The sequence below is a fragment of the Chrysemys picta genome, chromosome 4, assembly GCF_011386835.1.
Source record: "Chrysemys picta bellii isolate R12L10 chromosome 4, ASM1138683v2, whole genome shotgun sequence".
Taxonomy (NCBI): domain Eukaryota; kingdom Metazoa; phylum Chordata; order Testudines; family Emydidae; genus Chrysemys; species Chrysemys picta.
The window spans coordinates 100871733-100892256 of NC_088794.1; the positions used below are offsets into that span (position 1 = coordinate 100871733).

The window sequence follows — 20524 nt, forward strand, 5'->3', positions numbered from 1 at the left end:
GGGTGAGTAAGAGTCCGGCCTGGCCCCGAGCAAGCAGGACTCAGTCGGGTGGTAGGGAGAGGAGGGGGGCGACCCGCGGGGCCAGGCGGCGGCTGTTGTTGTCCCCCCGGGCAGCGGGACTCGGGAGCAGCCGCTGCTGCAGCTCCCACTGCTGCGGGGGAGGAAGCAGCCATGGCGCTCGGCGGCTGCGGTGCCTCCAAACCCCCCGAGCCGGGGCCTGCTGCAGGGACCCAGCAGCGCGTACGCTGGGCCCAGCCCCTGGCCAGTCGCGTCTGGGCTGCTGCCCAGCTGGTGCTATCCCGCGGCGGCCCGGGGCGGAGGCATCGGCAGCCCAGCCCCATTCATTCCCCTGCGGGACGGGGGGGCTGGGGCCTGCTGCCCCCACTCCGGGGCCGCCACGGGATAGCACCAGCTGGGCAGCAGCCCAGACGCTGGCCAGGGGCTGGGCGCAGCGTACGCGCTGCTGGGTCCCCGCAGCAGGCCCCGGCTCGGGGGGTTCGGGGGCGCCAGAGCTGCAGCCGCGGAGCGCCATGGCCGCTTCCTGCCCCCGCGGCAGTGGGAGCTGCAGCAGCGGCTGCTCCCGAGTCCCGCTGGCCGGGGGTGAGAACAGCCGCCGCCTGGCCCCGCGGGCCGCCCCCCTCCTCGCCCTACCACCCAACTGAGTCCTGCCTGCAAGGGACCAGGCCGGACTGTTACTCACCCCGGCCCCGCGTTTCCCCTGAGTCTCCCGGGCCTCCCTCCAGCGCTTGCGGAGGAAGGGTTTTTTTTTTTTTGGCCACCCCCCCCCCCGCATCACCTCCCCCTCCCCCCGCGTCCCGATATTTGTCTTGGGTGATCTGGTCACCCTACATGTAAGTATCAGTTTATTTGTCAGCCTGAAAACACAAACTATCCAAGTATTCCAATCACTAGAGTGTATGCCAAGTATTTAAAAATACAAATCCCTCTTTCTCTTTAGCCGGTAGGAGAAATAGCTTGATTAGTTTACAGGTTTTCGTTTCTTTATATTGTCTGTGTTTTTCATTTAGCTCTTAAAATATCCAGAGTTCTATGGTCATAGAATCATAGAAACATAGGGCTGGAAGGGGCCTCAAGAAATCATCAAATCCATACCCTGAGCAGGACAAAGTAATCCTAAACCATCCCGGACATGCATTTGTGCAACCTGTTTCTAAAACCTTCTAATGATGGAGACTTCACAATCTCCCTTGGAAGCCTAATCCAGAGATTCACTACTCTTACATTTAGAAAGTTTTTCCTAATATCTATTTTAAACCTCCCTTGCTGCAGATTAAACCCATTACTTCTTGTCCTACCTTCAGTGGAGACTGAGAACAATTGAGATCTGTCCTCTTTATAACAGCCCTTAACATATTGGAAGACTTATCAGGTCTCCCCTCATTCTTTTAACACTTCTTCATATGTCAAGTTTTCTAAACCTATTTGATCATTTATGTTGCTCTCCTCTGGACTCCCTTAAATTTCTCCACATCCTTCCTAAATTGTACTGCCCAGAATTGAACACAATATTTCAGCTGAGGCCTCACCAGTGCTGAGTAAAGGAGGACCTCCTTTGTCTTACATACAACCCTCCTGTTAATACACCCCAGAATTATATTAGTCTTTTTCGCAGCTTGTCTTTTGCAGGCGTTCCATACAGTCTAGGTACAGCTCCTATAAAAATTCTGTCTCCTGCATTTATGAGCCTCTCTTTATTGACTGACAGTTTCATTGTTCCAGTGGAATGTAGTGTAGTAGAAAGCCATGGGAAGGGGGAGAGAGAGAGTTTCATACAGGATTCTGAGTCTCAGAAGTTGATATGAACTTCCTTCCATGGGGAGTCAGTGCAAGAAGCAGATCACTAGTTTGATGTGTTCATGAGCACCTAGTCTAAGCAGATGAGCTGCAGCACTCTCTACCAGCTTTAGTTTTATCAGAATATGTGATATGGCCATAAAAAAAGCTAATGCGGTCTTGGGATGCATCAAGCAAGGTATTTCCAGTAGAGATAAGGAGGTGTTAGTACTATTATACAAGGCACTGGTGAGACCTCATCTGGAATACTGTGTGCAGTTCTGGTCTCCCATGTTTAAAAAGGATGAATTCAAACTGGAAAGGTACAGAGAAGGGCTACTAGGATGATCGGCAGAATGGAAAACCTGTCTTATCAGAGGAGACTCAAAGAGCTTGGCTTGTTTAGCCTAACCAAAAGAAGGCTGAGGGGAGATATGATTGCGCTCTATAAATGTATCAGAGGGATAAATACCAGGAGAGTTTATTTAAGTTCAGTACCAATGTGGACACAAGAACAAATGGATATAAACTGGCCATCAGGAAGTTTAGACTTGAAATTAGATGAAGGTTTCTAACCATCAGAGGAATGAAGTTCTGGAACAACTTTCCAAGGGGAGCAGTGGGGGCAAAAGACTAAGCTTGATAAGTTTATGGAGGGGATGGTATGATGGGATAGCCTAATTTTGGCAATTAATTAGTGTTTGACTATTAGTGGTAAATATGCCCAATGGCTTGTGATTGGATGTTAGATGGGGTGGGATCTGAGTTACTACAGATAATTCTTTCCTGGGTGTCTAGCTGGTGAGTCTTCCCCACATGCTCAGGGTTTAACTGATCGCCATATTTGGGGTCGGGAATGAATTTTCCTCCAGGGCAGATTGGCAGAGGCCCTGCGGGGTTTTCGCCTTCCTCTGCAGCGTGGGGCACAGGTCACTTGCTAGAAGATTCTCTGCACCTTGAAGTCTTTAAACCATGATTTGAGGACTTCAATGGCTCAGACATAGGTTTGATACAGGAGTGGGTGGGTGAGATTCTGTGGCCTGCGTTGTGCAGGAAGTCAGACTAGATGATCATAATGGTCCCTTCTGACCTTAAAGTCTATGATTCACTCCTATATAAGAATCGCAATAATAAAAAAATCTGGAGGTCACAAATGTGAAAACTCATTAGCGGGTTTGCATCTGATAGGATGATGTGCAGTCTTCTGGCCAGCACAGATAGAAGCAGGTGCTTTGTCTCACCATTGCTACCCAAGCATCCTATTGCAATGATGAGTTCTAAAGGACCACATGAAATAATATGAGTGAAGATGCCCATTACTATGACTGAAGTCATTATTTGCATGCTGCTGGCACTTTTGTTCATGTTGTCTTACCAGTTCTCCAAACAGTTTTATGTGTGTTGTAAAACATAGGGAATTGGATTAAGCCAGTGGGATGCCACAGGTGAAGGAATAAGTTGCTCCTAACACCACCTTAGTCTGTCTGAGAAGGACCTGTGCCATTTCAAGGCATTTTTGTTCCCTGCTGTTTCTTGGAGGCAGGGCAGGAATGTCTGGTGACCAATGGTACCAAATGCTACTGAGACACCTGAGAGAGGATGGGTATGGATGTATTTTCCTTTTGTATATATAAGAGGAGGCCATCCACCAGAGCAACCTAATGCTATTCAGAAGCCCAAGAAAATGGCATTGGTGATTGTTTATGGCTGGCTTCTAAATTTATCTTGCTTAGAAAAAGGAGATTAGACATTGGGTGGTAGCTCAAGAGATCTCTAGCATAAAGCAATGTTTTCTGTAGTATTGGTTGGACTACTAGATGGGGCTTTAGAGTGGGTGGAAGATTCCCCTCATAAAAGATGGCCAGCTTTTAGAAGGGGTCCCAGGTATTTTCTACTGACTCAAGAAGGTGAGGGGTCAAACCAAAAAAAAGATAGAATGTCTTCACAGGATCAATAAGATGTTGTAGTTGCTAAAAGCCAGAAACATGGCAGAACTTTATATAGGGCGAAATCTTGGCCCCATTTAAGTCAATGGTAGTTTTGCCATCATCTCTAAAGGGACCAAGATTTCATCTTCAGTGTGCAGGAGTTGATCAGATGTGTTAGTAACACTAAGACAGACATTGTTTCCTCAAACTTTCTTCTGGTGGATTGCCACTAAAATAATAAGGTAAAAGTGGAAAGAGAAAAAAAGTTACTGTATTATAAATTCTCATTGAAATCCTTACCAACTATTCCTCAACACGAAATACAATTTAGCTTTCTAAGATTATTTTCAGGTTGCAGACTATTATGCTGCTTTCACTGAATAGGACACTTAGAAGTAGAAACAATTACAAAAATGACTGTCACAAGAGCATACATTTTATTTTATTTAGTGATAAGATAAGTTTAGGAGCATATATCAAGACCAAAATGGTCTTGGTCATTAATTTAGGCAATAAATCATAGGTCTTGCCAACAATGATGGCAAACAGATGCTAACAAGGAAATGTATTATTTAATATTGCCATGTGTTATAAAAATGTAAGTGTATTTAAGATGTCTTAAATTTTTATAATAATTTCATTTAATACATTACTGTTTTGACACATACAAGAATAAAATTTATAGATCCCAATCTGTAGATGTTTCCTCTTCTGTGAATGTGGGGTATATTCCAGAGATAAAAAAAGAAGAGCAAGAGAGAAAACAATGTATTGTTGTTTTGTAGTGAACACTGTCAGTACTGAAATTCATTAGATGAACAAGACTACACATGTGTACTTTACAGAACTAGCAGTTTTTCCTCAAAATTCCCAGGAAACACAAATAGCAATAAGATTTTAAACATTTAAATTCTGAACTGTAGTAGCCAAGTATTTTTCTTATCTATGGGATAGCAAAGAGCCTAGTGTTTGGTACAAGGTTAACATGGACTTTAAAAATATACAAAAGGTCAATATTTTAAATAATCCATGATAAACCTTGCACTTTATGTAACTTGGGAAATTTTTATCCCTCAACTTCCTTCTCCCCCCACATTAGTTTAATTCTTCCAGTGCTATGGTAAAATGTTCAACAAGATTCTTTGAAGAATCATTAAAAACCAAAATCTCTTCCAATACGTCTCACATACACCCATCATCTTCCCAAGAGCCATGAAAGCCACAGAGCATTGCCTTTGGTTCAAGTACTAAAATCTGAAAGCTCAGGGAAAGCAGTCATGATTTTTAGTCAGGTCAGCCACACTAGAAACAGAACCATTGTGCACATCTCTCTCTTTCCACCTCTATATTGCTCCCTCCAGTACAGGAGGCCATGGTCTCCTAGCAGGTAGAGCAGATAAGACTATGTTGACTTTTTCAAACAATCATTTTTGTTTCACTGTAACAACATGACTGCTCAGTTAATGACTTATTTTGTTTGTATATCATTTTGTTTAACTTTCCTTTTCAATCAGCTCTCCCAAGTATCAACACAGTTCCCTTTCTTGCAAGTGCTACAGTCAATGCTTTAAAACACTTGAGGAAGCAGTGATCAGTGTATGGAAACTAAATTCTCTTCATTAAATCTACTGAAGCAGATATTAAAAATGCATTTAATATACTAGCAATGGTTGGTGGGCATCACTGACTGTGACAGGCCAGTTACTGATGAGCTGCTGTCAGACGGCCTTCTCAGCAGGAATCTCTGTCTAAGGCTGCTGAAGGACAGCAATATCTTCCCTTGTGTGTAAGCTCTATTCATCTCCCAAGTATTTACTAAATCACAGGCCTCTGCACACAAACCCTGCGTTTCAGTGCATGCTAACAAATGATGGATGGCCTAGTCAATTCGTTATGTCCTGAAAGCGTGATTTCCTGCCATTCCAATCATCAAACCTCTAGAGCCTTCAGAGCTGATCAGTCCTGGAAAATATATTTTGTAGGCTCTATTAAAGGAGTAGAGGTTCCTTCCATTGTGAGTCTCAAACTTTTTTCCTCCTGGCTGCTTTAAAAAAAATATATATTATACACACACACAAAACCATCACTATTATCTGTGTAAAGTATTCAATGTTCAGGGCGTACATCATTAGCATGTTAGTAAAATAGGACTCTCCTAGAATATTAGCTAGTGGATTTAATTTGGCTAAATAAAATAAAAACATTCTAATTTTTACAGTAAACACATATTTACCATTTTTATAGATATGACCTCCTTATTATGTAACCTACAGAGCATCTAAAACTTTTTCTTGTATAATGGCGCTCATTTGAACAAATATCTTCTAGAGGAATAAAGCTCTCACAAGGACACATTCCCTTTGTATTATTCAATCCCTGTGAAATATATCAACAACTTCTTTAATTGTATTCCTGCTAAAGGGAGAAGCCATTTAGGAATAAACTTCATGTGTTCCAAAGATACACTGGCTGTCAAAGGAATAAAGTTTCTAGATTTTTTTTAAATAATAAGGTAATTTGACACCTTCTTTTCTACATGCTAAGAGAACATTTTATATTTAGCTTTGCTAGTCAATGACATATAGGAGCAAAAACACATACATCTCATACCTTTTACTCAGACAAACAATTGAACAAGTTGGTCTACTGCAGCTAGAGCGTCAGCTGTGCTTAGATATATTTTGGTTCATGGTGGGGAACAGAGCTGAGCTAACAAAGTAAATAACCATCTGGTGATCCTAAAAACTAAGTTTTCTATTTCTCTGCTTGCTAGGTATGATCCATCCAGATCCAGCACAAGCCTTTCCACAATGCCCTGCCATTCACCTCTACCTTGACCTGGAGATTAAGCTCACTTTTATTGCACACAGAGGTCATCTGTATTAGGTCAAAATTCAAAGTCCCTTGTCAGCTAAGGTTGATATATTCCAACCTTTCCTACTCTAATGCATCAAATTTTTCATGGTGAGGTCATATTCAGCAGACAGTGTATTCAGCAATTTATTGTGCCATTGTAATATAGCTCAGACTATGATTGTCCACAAAGCTATCACATGAATAAAATATTTTTCACTATGATGTACCAAATCTCTTCTTCCCGTAAAACTCTTAACCTGAACTTGTTTTCAGACTTCAGAAGAATGATACCATAAGTAATTGTCCCTGAAGTACAATCAGAATTACCATTTTTACTATTACAGTCCTTCACTACACAAAATATGACTATAACAATAGCCCAAAATCCATGAGTCAATTAAAAAAAAAAATCACATATGGTCAGTGTTAAATCTTCCATGCCATCCTTACTCAACAGCCACAATAATCTGGCCTTAAATCTACAGACATCTGTTTGTCTTTCAGAGGACACCAAAGTTGCTGCACGATGAAATACCGCAAAGGACAAAAGTGGAACAACAGTTATATTACTATGCTACTAATTATTATTACAAATATATAACTTTACAAAGCATCACATTAAAGTAGGTTGTGACCACCAAAGAGGAGTACAATTAGTTTATTCCTTTAACAAGTTTATTCTTTCCTCTGTATTTAAAACAAGTGCACCTGATATACAACAATGGTATTTTGAAGTATAGCACATTTCTAGGAAATTTATTTCCAAATATGCTTCAACAGGATGTTTTAGTCTTTATACTTCACCATTAGATCCCACCAATTTCAATGGGCTTTGAATAAAGGCATGGCCTGATTTTAACACATTTGTTATTGTACAGATTCCTCAGGACAAGAAAGACTCATGCTTTACCTAGCCAACATGACTGCTCTAATTCAGATGCTTCCCCACGTGACAGTTCCTGCTCCATAGCCATCATAGTTGAACATTTCACAATTGTAACAAGCACTGCTCTTTGAAGAGATGAACTAGCAAAAGAAATAAGCTATAGCTGTCACATCTCAGCTATAACAACCCTGAATACATCTCAGAATAGACAGAGAGGAAAATAAAATAAAATGTCTTCAACCCAATGTTCTTACCCTCTTCAAGTATGGACAAATCTACTCCACAAATATAAAAGCAAAATAAACAAAAACCTTTAAGAGAAAAAATTCACACTTCCACCCAAAAAATAAGTCTTCAAACTTTCTTCTTCCCCATTAACTCTTCAAGAGTGGAGTAAGCACAACTTTCATTTTGGTTCTGTACTACTGCAGTCTCACACGGATTTTGGTCATTTCCATACAACTTGTCTTGTAAAAAGTTCAGGTCAAGTCTTGAAAAGAGACTTTGCATTTTAGCGTTAGACACAAATCGTGTGCATGCATGTGCAGGGTTACTTATACACAATGGTTTTTTGGAAGACATATCCTACCTTACTGGGTAAACTTCACTAACAGTTACATTCTCAGCCATACATATATTCTATGTCATGGCTAAAATGTAGATTAAAACACCTCTACAGATTCAACTCAGCAATCAGCCTTTTAACAGCTTCTTTATAACAGAAGTTACAATTTCCACTTTTTTTCTCTTACTTAATTGGCCTCTCAGAGTTGGTAAGACAACTCCCACCTGTTTATGCTCTCTGTATGTGTGTATATATCTCTCCTCAATATTTATTCCACTCTATATGCATCCGAAGAAGTGGGCTGTAGTCCACGAAAGCTTATGCTCTAATAAATTTGTTAGTCTCTAAGGTGCCACAAGTACTCCTGTTCTTTTTGCGGATACAGACTAACATGGCTGCTACTCTGAAACCTGTCAAAAATTTCCACACTGCAACTTACTCAAGTAATTGGGAACTTATAGTCTAATTCACTCACTATAAAGTTATTTTGACTGTAACAGAGCTCATTGTAATTGGTTGTTATAACATACAAGATTTCAATAAGTTTATACAGAATTTTTCAAGCCTCCAACTGAATAAGATCTCATCACATATTCTCAGGCCATTTACGTGCTTAGCTAAATGTAGCTTGAAGTGCAAGTTAAATTTTAAATTATATTAGCTTTTGCTCCAAATACTATTGACAAAGCGAAACAGTGATGTAACATATCATCCATAAATGATGGTACTGAATTTGAAGGCTCACAGACAAAAAAAAAAAAAAAAATTAAAACCTCTCAAGGAAACTAGTATTTGTGTAGGTGCTGGAGATGGTATATGTGACATTGTGCACTCTATAAGGTTTTATAAAAACATAGTAAGTGAATATAATGTAACTAGAATAGTTTTATAAAAAATATGATAAGTGAATATAATGCAACTGGAATATGCTTCATGCAAAAGGTCTCTTGTAAGGTATCATTACAAAGCTTATAATCTACTGAGTGTGATCATCCTATTTGTATAAATGTACCACTCTTGTACCTAAAACTAGAAATATGAAATATAACTCTGAGGGCTTACTGTAATTATGTAAAGTGTGGGCCATTAATGGTGGTTTGGAATCTTGATGACTCTCATTGTCTGCAGATGGTTGTGTTTACCTGTATATGTGTGTGCTGGCAAGTGGGTAATGAAGTCTTGCAGTGACATGTGATCATGTCACCTGAACTGGAATCCATCTTTAACCTGGTGCTTTTCCAGGGGGGGGGAGGGGACCCAGAGGGACAAAGGGTTCCCGCCTTATGCAAAAGATATATAAAGGGGTGGAAGAGAACAAGGGGGGAGAGGAGCCATCATGAAGAATCCCCTAGCTATCACCTGAGCTGGAACAAGAGCTGTACCAGGGGAAAGAATTGTGCCCAGGCCTGGAAGATGTCCAGTCTGAGAAAAAGCTTACTGAAGCATCTCTGAGGATGAGATTATCTGTATTTAGTTTGATTAGACATAGATTTGCGCATTTTATTTTATTTTACTTGGTGACTTACTTTGTTCTGATTGTTACTACTTGGAACCACTTAAATCCTACTGTCTGTATTTAATAAAATCACTTTTTATTTAGTAATTTACTCAGAGTATGTATTAATACCTGGGGGAGCAAACAACTGTGCATATCTCTCTATCAGTGTTACAGAGGGTGAACAATTTATGAGTTTGCCCTGCATAAGCTTTATGCAGGGTAAAACGGATTTATTTGGGTTTAGACCCCACTGGGAGTTGGGCATCTGAGTGCTAAAGACAAGCACACTTCTGTGAGCTGTTTTCGGGTAAACTTGCAGCTCTGGGACAAGTGATTCAGACCCTGGGTCTGTGTTGGAGCAGACGGGAGTGTCTGGCTCAGCAAGACAGGGTGCTAGAGTCCTGAGCTGGCAGGGAAAACAGAAGCAGGGGTAGTCTTTGCACATCGGTGGCAGCTCCCAAGGGGGTTTCCATGATCCAACCCGTCACATTATATATTCCAAATAAACTAAACTGGTGCACTACTTCAAAGAGTTGCTACTTTTAAAGGTGGAACTGAAACATATAATGACTGCTTAGGTTTACATATCTACCTGAGGATCGAATCCTGCTTTTTCCTCACATGAGTGAGTAGTCCCATTGAAATCAATGAGATGATTTGTGTAAACAAGGCATGAAAAATTCACTCACGGATGGCCACCGGGAAAATGTCCCCAGCAAGTGGTAAGGAGGAGCAAAGCTATGAATTTTTCCTGTATTTAAAATTTCATATTTTAATAACAATGCTTATAGTCCTTACAAATGCCTAGACATCCTTCCAAGTGCAAGCACAAACTGTTATGTTGCTGTTTTCTTAAATCTGAAAACAAACAGCCACTACCTCTACTACTTAACAAGCATTCCCAATCTCCCCACCGATCACTTTCACTTTCTGCTACTATTCAGAAACCCATGGGTAGAGGTGAAACTGACAAGAATCATGTCAATTTTACTCTGCTGTTGCTTAGAGCTTTCCCAGGCGGCAGATGACTCAGGGACTGATGCTCATGAGAAAGATGACACCCTTTATTTCTTCCTTTACAAAATAAAAGGAGGCTGGAAGAGGTAAGACAACAGGAACCCTCACCCTCCCATCTCAAAACAGCCAGAAAGCTCTGGGTGGTAGTGATGATGCTGGAAGAAGAGGGGGAGAGGGAGCTAACTTGATTTATATATTTTTAATAAGATTACAAATGTGGTTGATAGAGGTAATAGTGTTGATGTATACTTGTGCATATCACTTGGTACCGCTTGACATTTTAATTAAGAAACTAGACGACCACAAAAATCAACATGGCATACATTAATTGGATTAAAAACTGGCTATCAGGGTCTTAAAATTTAATTGTAAACAGGGAATCATCATTGAGCAGGTGTGTTTCTAGTGGAATCTCACAAGGAATGTTTCTTAGCTCTATTCTATTTACCATTTTTATCAATAATCTGGAAGAAAAGATAAAATAATCACTGATAAAATTTGCAAATGACAAAAAGGTTGGGAGAATTGGTAAATAATGAAGAAGGTAGATCACTAATATAGAGAAATCTGGATTATTAAGTAATCTGGGCACATACAAACAATATGCATTTCAGTAGACAAATGTCTATCCTGGAAAGCAGAAACTGAAAAAGACTTGGGATCATGGTGGCTAATCAGATGAATATGAGCTCCCAGAGCAAATGCAGCCTAAAAAGCTAACGTGATCTTGGAATACAAAAAGAAAAGAATATCGAGGAGGAGAAGGGAGGTTATATTATCTCTGTGTTTGGCATTGGTGTGACCGCTACTGGAATACTGTACCCATTTCTGGTCTCCACAATTCAAGGAAGATATTGAAAAATTGGAGAGGATTCAAAGAAGAGTCACAAGAATGATCTATGGATCCATGCCTTATAGTAAAAGTTCCAAGGAGCTCAATTTATTCAGCTTAATAAAGAAAAGGTTAAGGGGTGATTTTTTTTTTTTTTTAATTGGCGATTACCTTGGCTTGTTGGATTTTTGAATTAAGGACATAGTCTATGGAACTGCAGCACTGCACCCTCCAGTCTAACAAAGTGGAGTGTAATTGGCAATTTAAACAAAAAAGTTAAAGTTAACTGCATTGTTTTCCATCTGTAGCTGCTAGTAAAAGGCCTATCAGTTCTGTGGTATGCAATCATGACACCCCCATTGCACATTACTGATACATAGATTTGTGGGCTCAAAGTACCTGATAAAGGATATGTGGGGAGGTGAACAGAAAGTTCCTGAATGTGTTTGAAAGTTTGTGTGATGTTAAATCAACATGTTAAACCAGTGCAACCTTGTGTATGAACACTCATATCAGATTAGACAGTCCACAATCCAAGGTGCATCAGTTAGCTAAAGGTGTGATGTTAAACTGATTTAATTAAATTGGTGCAAGTTGTGTGCATAGATGATCCAGAGTTTTATAATCAGAGGAAAGGGAACGCTTGTTGAAGGTTGAGGGCTGGTGTACACCGAAACTTTAGATCAGCATAGCTACTCCTCTCAGAGGTGTGAAAAATTCACATCCCTGAGAGACATAGCTATGCCAACCCTAACCCCCAGTGTAGACAGTGCTAAGTCGATGGAAGAGTTCTTCCATCAACCTAGCAACCTCCACTTGGGGAGGTGGATTCACTACAGTGACAGGAGAACCCCTCCCATCACTGTAACCTGTGTCCACAGTAAAGTGTTACAGTGATGCAGCTACAGCTGTGCCGCTGTAGCGTTTTAAGTGTAGACATACCCTCATTCTACAGCTAATTCTACAAGGAGTATGTCAGTACTAGAAATGCTATAGCGGCACAGCTGTAGGGGCGCTGCTGTAGTGTAGACACAACAGCAACAGAATTTTTTCATCAATTTAGCAGAGTCTATACCAGGGGCTTAATTACATCACACAGGGCATGACATTTTTTACAACACGAGTGACATACTTAAGCCATGCTAACTTTTTAATGTAGACCAGACCAAGTGGACTCCAATCTCTGCAAAGCCTGCAGCTACTTCTGGGGTCTCAACTGCTGAAAAACTATTTTCATTTATTTTAAAATATTAAATTTGGGAGGGAGGTGGGAGCTTGCTTTGTAACTGAAATAGAAGCCCAAATATTTGAAAGGCTTCTCATGGAATCTTCAGTTGAATGATTTTCTAAAATTCCAGCTTGCTGATTAATAAATCCCAGTGGACAGCTGTCACAGTCACAAAAAATGCAACCACAATGTGCATTTTTACTTGCTACCTCAGCAGAGGTTAATAAGAGAATGAGAAGGGAGGCTGAACTACCCTCTTACTCATAGAGGTAGTCCATCCAGCTCAGTGTTGAAGCATATTGGTAGAGAGGCTCAAAAAGTTGGCGTTGCATGATTTATTTTCTGTGAAGGAATACATTTAGGCCAGGGAAAGAGCATTACTTCAGAGTAATTCACCAACACTTGGTCTACACTAGGAACTTATGTCAGTATAATTACATTGTCAGGCGTGTAAAAAATCCACAGCCCCGAGTGATGTAGTTATACCGACCTATTCCCCAGTTTAGACAGTGCTATGTCAATGGGAGGGCTTCTCCTGTCCACATAGTTGCCGCCTCTCAGGGAGGTGGAGTACCTTCGCCGACGACGGGAGAAGCTCTCCTATCAGAACAGGTAGCATCTTCACAAAAACAACAAATTGTAAACCCCCCCCCCCCCCCCAACAAACATTATGCCTACATAAAGCACTGAGAATATAGTCCTAAATACCCAGAAAACATAAGTAACATCCCACATGGCTGCCACTATCACCTCATAACCCTCATATCAACCCCCTTCCCAAAAGCCTGGGAAAGAAGATGAGCTTTGCAGCCTCCTGAAGGTTAACAAACATGACCTCTATCATAGCTGGCAGGAAGTAAATGCAAGAAATGAGGCCCAACTCCTCATGGAGAACATCCTGTCATCCATGCTCTTCAGTTTTGTCCAAGTAGGTATTAACCTGACTGCATTGTTGATCTTAATTGAAGGAGTAGCAGAAGGTAAGATGGGTTAATGCTCATCTAGGCAGGTGGTCCTTGATTGAGCCTTAAACCAACCCAATAGTGGCACGATGTGCAGAGAAAAGTTACAGCAGGGTCTGCAGGCCATTCCTTTCCCTGTACTAGAAGGAAAGGGAAATAGCATCCCAAGCAGGATTCCCCCTCAATTTCCCCTAGTCAGGGTTCAATACAATGATGGCTCATTCGGGCAAGTGGATCTCTTTGGAGTTTGGGGTTCACATTGGGTAACCAGAGCTCTTATTTGGGGGGCATCCTTTATTTTGATCCCCATCAGGTCACACGAGACAAACGTTACCCCCAGATGACTGTATGCTGCACTATGAGAGGGTGTATGTGTGTGATTTTGCACCATGTAGAATTTTGTACAACGCAGAAAACCACCTTGCAGGGCTGCCCTTAAAAACAAGATCTGGCTCCTATAATCCACGCATGGAGATTGCAGGCCACCCCACCAGCCCAGAAGAGTGGAGGCTGCACTGGCATAGGGTGACAGCCCAAAGGTGGGGGGTTGAGACAGACTTACCTAGGAAATCTCTCCTTCAGCTTCCTCAGGCTCTGTCTGGTGGGCTGCACGTGCCCCAGGAACTGGGCTATTTCATCATACTGGGCTTTGCTCAGCTTCATGTCTCGCCCTCAGGAGCTTCCCAGTCACACAACGCAGGGGCTGCAGCAACCAAAGGGGGGGGGAGGGGCGCCCGCTCTAATCCTAGGGGATGGAGAAAGAAGAGAATGGCGCTGCAGCCGCAGCAAGGCTGTGACGCCCCGCGCGAGCGCCCAGCGCTGAAAAAGCCCAATGCCCATGCGCGACAGTTACCGACTCCTGCCACCCCGCCCTTCAGGCATAAGGAGGAGGGGGAAGAACGGGCGGCGGCGGCGGCGATTGGGAGGAGTTAACGTTTGGGGGCGGGGCTGCAGGGTTATGCGCGCTGTGGGCGGGCTCTGACTATGCATGAGAAGGTAGCTGCTGCTGCGGCCGTCTGGCTACTGTCCCGCGGGGCGCCTCCTTTCCAGCCGTTGGTGCAATGGGAGTGGAGAGCGTGCCTGCCTCCCCACCCCCCGCAGCGCAGTGGAGCGGCTACTCCATGGCTGCTGGCCTTATCTCCAAATGGTTGCATAACGTCGTTATGCTGTTCTTTGCCCCTTCCATGGGACGTGGAAGTGCAGCCCCCGGAAAGACCAGTTTGGGGAGGGGGGAGCCATGAACCCTTTACTCACCTTGAGAGGGATAAAAAAAAAAGATGGAGGTACTTGTCCCGTGACTCGCTTCCTTCCCTGGCCTGCATCTTTGCACTGACCAGGAAGTGGCTCACACTGCCAATAGTATCAGAGGGGTAGCCGTGTTAGTCTGAATCTGTAAAAAGCAACAGAGGGTCCTGTGGCACCTTTAAGACTAACAGAAGTATTGGGAGCATAAGCTTTCGTGGGAAAGAACCTCACTTCTTCAGATGCAAGGAGGTTCTTACCCACGAAAGCTTATGCTCCCAATACTTCTGTTAGTCTTAAAGGTGCCACAGGACCCTCTGTTGCTTTTTACTGCCAATAGTGTGGCTAAAGGACTCATACAAGCTGCGGGACACAGGGGTATGGTTTGGGAAAAACAAGAGTTGGCACCCTCTTTGTGTGCCCAGAGATCTATGGATCCTAAAACTGCCACTCGGAGGTCACACCTCCTGACCACTCTGTTACCTTTAATCCCCCTCTCCCTTAGTCCTTTCTCCTTTGCTGCCTTCAAGGAGATACTGATGTGCCCCTCTAGTCCCTTATTTCAACCTGTGTAGTATTTTTAAACATAAATTACTTTTCACCATTGTCATTGTTTGTTTATTTGCTTCTGTCAGTTTCAACAGTATAAATATACTGGTCAATGTCATTTGTTTCTAGGTAGCATCTTCCTCTCATGCAGTGTACTTTAGGACTTGCAAACTCAGTACAGTAAGGTTAGTGTACCTAGCAGTAATTTAACATCCAAATAAACATATTAAAATAGGATTTTATAAAATATAATTTTAAGCAGAGTGCTCCCATTATGGATTTTATTTTAGTGTTGTGTATTTAAGAATTGTCTAGAAATACCTGGATGATAGGAGCTCCTTTTTAATAGATAATTGTATGTTGTTACCCTCTTCTTGATCCCTCTTAGACAGTTTACAGGATCTTGTGGGTTGTTTTGGTTAGGAGGAGAAAAGGTGATGGAGTCAGGGATTTCTTTGATGCAATCTTGTTTATTTTCAAAGCCTTGTTTCCATGAACACAGTAGAAACCAAATATAAGATAGCATCTTTGCTTACAGTTCCAGTCCTCTTTAAAAACCTAGCACTTTATTGAAAGCTCTCTTTCAGCTTTTCCTTAGGGCGAGTCATACTCCATAGCTTTCTGGGGCTACTTTGCGTCTTCTCTATGTCTGTCTATTTCTGCCCCGTCTCTCTCACATACACCCCTGCTATCAATCCCTTGTCCCTGCCTTTTCATTCTGCCCACATAATTCAGATTCCTGAATGGCTTTACATAGGCCAGTGGTTTAGGTGCTGGCTCTTATTGTTTCACATATTGCTAAACAAAGGGGCATTTAATTGTTCCCTCATGTAGCCTGAATGGAAGGCATCCGTTATGCCCAACAGCTTCAGCAAGGTTTCTCCCAACACCCAGAATAACAGTATAAACTTGAGGCCCTAGTTCTGAAAAAAATTATACATGTACTTAAATGTTACACATGCTAAGCCAATGGGACTACTCACATTTGTAAAGTTAAGTACATCTATAAAGTCATAGTGCCAATACCATGTTTTTAGATATAAAGAAGAACAGGAGTACTTGTGGCACCTTAGAGACTAACAAATTTATTAGAGCATAAGCTTTCTATATGCATCTGAAGAAGTGGGCTGTAGTCCACGAAAGCTTATGCTCTAATAAATTTGTTAGTCTCTAAGGTGCCACAAGTACTCCTGTTCTTCTTTTTGCGGATACAGACTAACACGGCTGCTACTCTGAAACCTTTTTTAGATATAGTGAGTGAAGCAACAAAAATCCTTGAAACTGACTTAGAAATCATGAGAGATTAAAAATAATATTTTGAGATCTTTGTGTTTGCCTCCTGGTTTTGAGCCTTTAAACATTGGCATAGTTTGACTTCTATATTGTGGGTGGTCGGACAGCTCAAGTCAGGCCAACGGGGTTGCACATGGGGGCAGCAAATTCTGTACCTGCCCTAGGCTTGCAGTTTGAGGGGGAATGCCCCCACTCCCAAACTATGCTCATGCCTTTATGGTTCACGTTTTCAAAGTTTTTGCTACCATGAGAGCTAGAAATTTACTTATAAGAAAAACGAAAACAGATATTCTCACAGGGGTTGTAAGAGCTGGGGCTTTAAGAAAAACACCAAATATTTTGAAACTTGTGATAAATTTGTGCTTTTAGGCAACAACAGACTCATAGACTTTAAAGTCAGAAGGGACCATTATGATCATCTAGTCTGACCTGCACAATGCAATACACAGAATCTCACCCACCCTCTCCTGTAACAAACCCCTAACTTATGTCTGAGTTATTGAAGTCCTCAAATCGTGGTTTAAAGACCTCAAGGTGCAGAGAATCCTCCAGCAAGTGACCCGTGCCCACGCTGCAGAGGAAGGTGAAAAACCTCCAGGGCCTCTGCAAATCTGCCCTGGAGGAAAATTCCATCCCGACCCCAAATATGGCGATCAGCTAAACCCTGAGCATATGGGCAAGACTCACCAGCCAGCACCCAGGAAAAAATTCTCTGTAGTAACTCAGATCCCACCCCATCTAACATCCCATCACAGACCATTGGGCATATTTACCTACTAATAATCAAAGATCAGTTAATTGTCAAAATTAGGCTATCCCATCATACCATCCCCTCCATAAACTTATCAAGCTTAGTCTTGAAGCCAGATATGTCTTTTCCCCCACTACTCCTCTGGGAAGGCTGTTCCAGAACTTCACTCCTCTAATGGTTAGAAACCTTCGTCTAATTTCAAGTCTAAACTTCCTAGTGTCCAATTTATATCCATTTGTTCTTGTGTCCACATTGGTACTAATCTTAAATTATTCCTCTCCCTCCCTGATATTTATCCCTCTGATATATTTATAAAGAGCAATCATATCTCCTCCCCTCAGCCTTCTTTTGGTTAGGCTAAACAAGCCAAGCTCTTTGAGTCTCCTTTCATAAGACAGGTTTTCCATTCCTCGGATCATCCTAGTAGCCCTTCTCTGTACCTGTTCCAGTTTGAATTCATCCTTCTTAAACATGGGAAACCAGAACTGCACACAATATTCCAGATGAGGTCTCACCAGTGCCTTGTATACTTATCTTTACTGGAAATAACTCACCTGATGCATCCCAAGACTGCATTAGCTTTTTTAACGGCCATATCACATTGGCTGCTCATAGTCATCCTGTGATCAACCAATACTTCGAGGTCCTTCTCCTCCTCTGTTACTTCCAACTGATGTGTCACCAATTTATAACCAAAATTCTTGTTATTAATCCCTAAATGCATGACCTTGCACTTTTCACTATTAAATTTCATCCTATTACTATTACTCCAGTTTACAAGATCATCCAGATCTTCCTGTCTGATATCCCAGTCCTTCTCTGTGTTAGCAATACCTCCCAGCTTTGTGTCATCCACAAACTTTATTAGCACATTCCCACTTTTTGTGCCAAGGTCAGTAATAAAAAGTTTAAATAAGATTGGTCCCAAAACCGATCTCTGAGGAACTCCACTATTAACCTCCTTCCAGCCTGACAGTTCACCTTTCAGCATGACCCATTGTAGTCTCCCCTTTAACCAGTTCCTTATCCACCTTTCAATTTTCATATTGATCCCCATCTTTTCCAATTTAACTAATAATTCCCCATGTGGAACTGTATCACATGCCTTACTGAAATTGAGGTAAATTAGATCCATTGCGTTTCCTTTGTCTAAAAAATCTGTTACCTTCTCAAAGAAGGAGATCAGGTTGGTTTGGCACGATCTACCTTTTGTAAAACCATGTTGTATTTTGTCCCAATTACCACTGATCTCAATGTCCTTAACTACTTTCTCCTTCAAAATTTTTTCCAAGACCTTACATACTACAGATGTCAAACTAACAGGCCTATAGTTACTCGGATCACTTTTTGTTCCTTTCTTAAAAATAGGAACTATGTTAGCAATTCTCCAGTCGTACGGTACAACCCCTGAGTTTACTGATTCATTAAAAATTCTTGCTAATGGGCTTGCAATTTCATGTGTCAGTTCCTTTAATATTCTTGGATTAAGATTATCTGCCCCCCCCCCCCGATTTAGTCCCATTAAGCTGTTTGAGTTTGGCTTCTACCTCAGATGTGGTAATATCTACCTCCATAGCCTCATTCCCATTTGTCATCCTACCATTATCCCTAAGCTCCTCATTAGCCTCATTAAAGATTGAGGCAAAGTATTTGTTTAGATATTGGGCCATGCCTAGATTATCCTTAACCTCCACTCCATCCTCGGTGTTTAGCGGTCTCACTTCTTTCTTTGTTTTCCTCTAATTTATATGGCTATAGAACCTTTTACTATTGGTTTTAATTCCCTTTGCAAGGTCCAACTCTACATGGCTTTTGGCCTTTCTCACTTTATCCCTACATGTCTGACCTCAATAAGGTAGCTTTCCTTGCTAATCCCTCCCATCTTCCACTCCTTGTAGGCTTTCTGCTTTTTCTTAATCTCCTCTCTGAGGGCTTGTCTATACTTACGCGCTGGTTCGGCGGCAGGCAATCGAACTTCTGGGTTCGATTTATCGCGTCTTGTCTGGACGCGATAAATCGAACTCAGAAGTGCTCCCCGTCGACTCCGGTAATCCTGCTCGCCGCGAGGAGTACGCGGAGTCGACGGGGGAGCCTGCCTGCCGGGTCTGGACCGCGGTAAGTTCGAACTAAGGTACGTCGACTTCAGCTACGTTATTCACGTAGCTGAAGTTGCGTACCTTAGTTCGATTTGGGGGTTTAGTGTAGACCAAGCCTGAGATGCTTGCTCATCCAGTTTGGTCTACAACTCCTGCCTATAAACTTTTTCCCCTTTCTTGGGATGCAGCCTTCTGATAGTTTCTGCAACTTTGACTTGAAGTAATTCCAGGCCTCTTCCGCCTTTAGATCCACAAGTTCTTCAGTCCAATCCACTTCCCTAACTAATTTCCTTAATTCTTTAAAGTTAGCCCTTTTGAAATCAAAAACCCTAGTCCCAGATCTATTTTTGTTTATCCTTCCATCTAGTTTGAACTGAAGTAGCTCATGATCACTCGAACCAAGGTTGTCCCCTACAACCATTTCTTCTATGAGGTCCTCACTACTCACCAAAACCAAATCTAAAATGGCATCCCCTCTTGTTGGTTCTTCAACTACTTGGTGAAGGAATCCATCAGCTATCGCATCCAGAAAAATCTGAGCCCTATTATTATTACTAGCACTTGTCCTCCAGTCTATATCTGGGAAGTTAAAGTCTCCCATGATCATACAATTCCCATTAGTATTTACTTCATTAAAAACATTAAAGAGGTCTCTATCCATATCCAAATTGGATCCCGGCGGTCTGTAGCACACCCCAAGCACTATCTCAGGGGAAACTCTAGTAGCTTTCTTTCCCAATGTGATTTTTGCCCAGACAGACTCTGTCTTATCCATTCCATCACTTCTTATTTCTTTACAGTCTACCTCATCATTGATATACAGTGCTACTCCACCACCTTTGTCTTTATTTCTGTCTCTCCTAAACAGCACATAGCCTTCAATACCTGTACTCCAGTTATGACTACTATTCCACCATGTTTCTGTTATCCCTATAATATCCGGTTTCACTTCCTGCACCAGTAGCTCTAGTTCCTCCATTTTGTTATCTAGGCTCCTCGCATTAGTGTACAAACATCTTAATTTTTG

At 41.9% G+C, this 20524-nt stretch overlaps 1 protein-coding gene across 19 annotated transcripts in view; it reads right to left on the minus strand.

The window, feature by feature from the left end:
- The window catches only part of CDIN1 (CDAN1 interacting nuclease 1), a 186264-nt gene extending 171858 nt beyond the window's left edge, over nucleotides 1-14406 (minus strand). For 8 of the 19 annotated variants that reach the window (XR_010600664.1, XR_010600660.1, XR_010600661.1 and 5 more), the window contains exon 1: nucleotides 14129-14382. Coding sequence is in view for 10 of the 19 variants with exons in the window: in XM_042857448.2 (XP_042713382.1) it covers nucleotides 14129-14229 (101 nt within the window). In the remaining 9 variants the exon portion in view is untranslated. Of the gene's footprint in view, nucleotides 1-14128 lie in introns of all 19 variants that reach the window. The other 11 variants (XR_010600665.1, XR_010600666.1, XR_010600662.1 and 8 more) reach the window with 5 other exon arrangements.
- Nucleotides 14407-20524: the final 6118 nt, after the last annotated feature.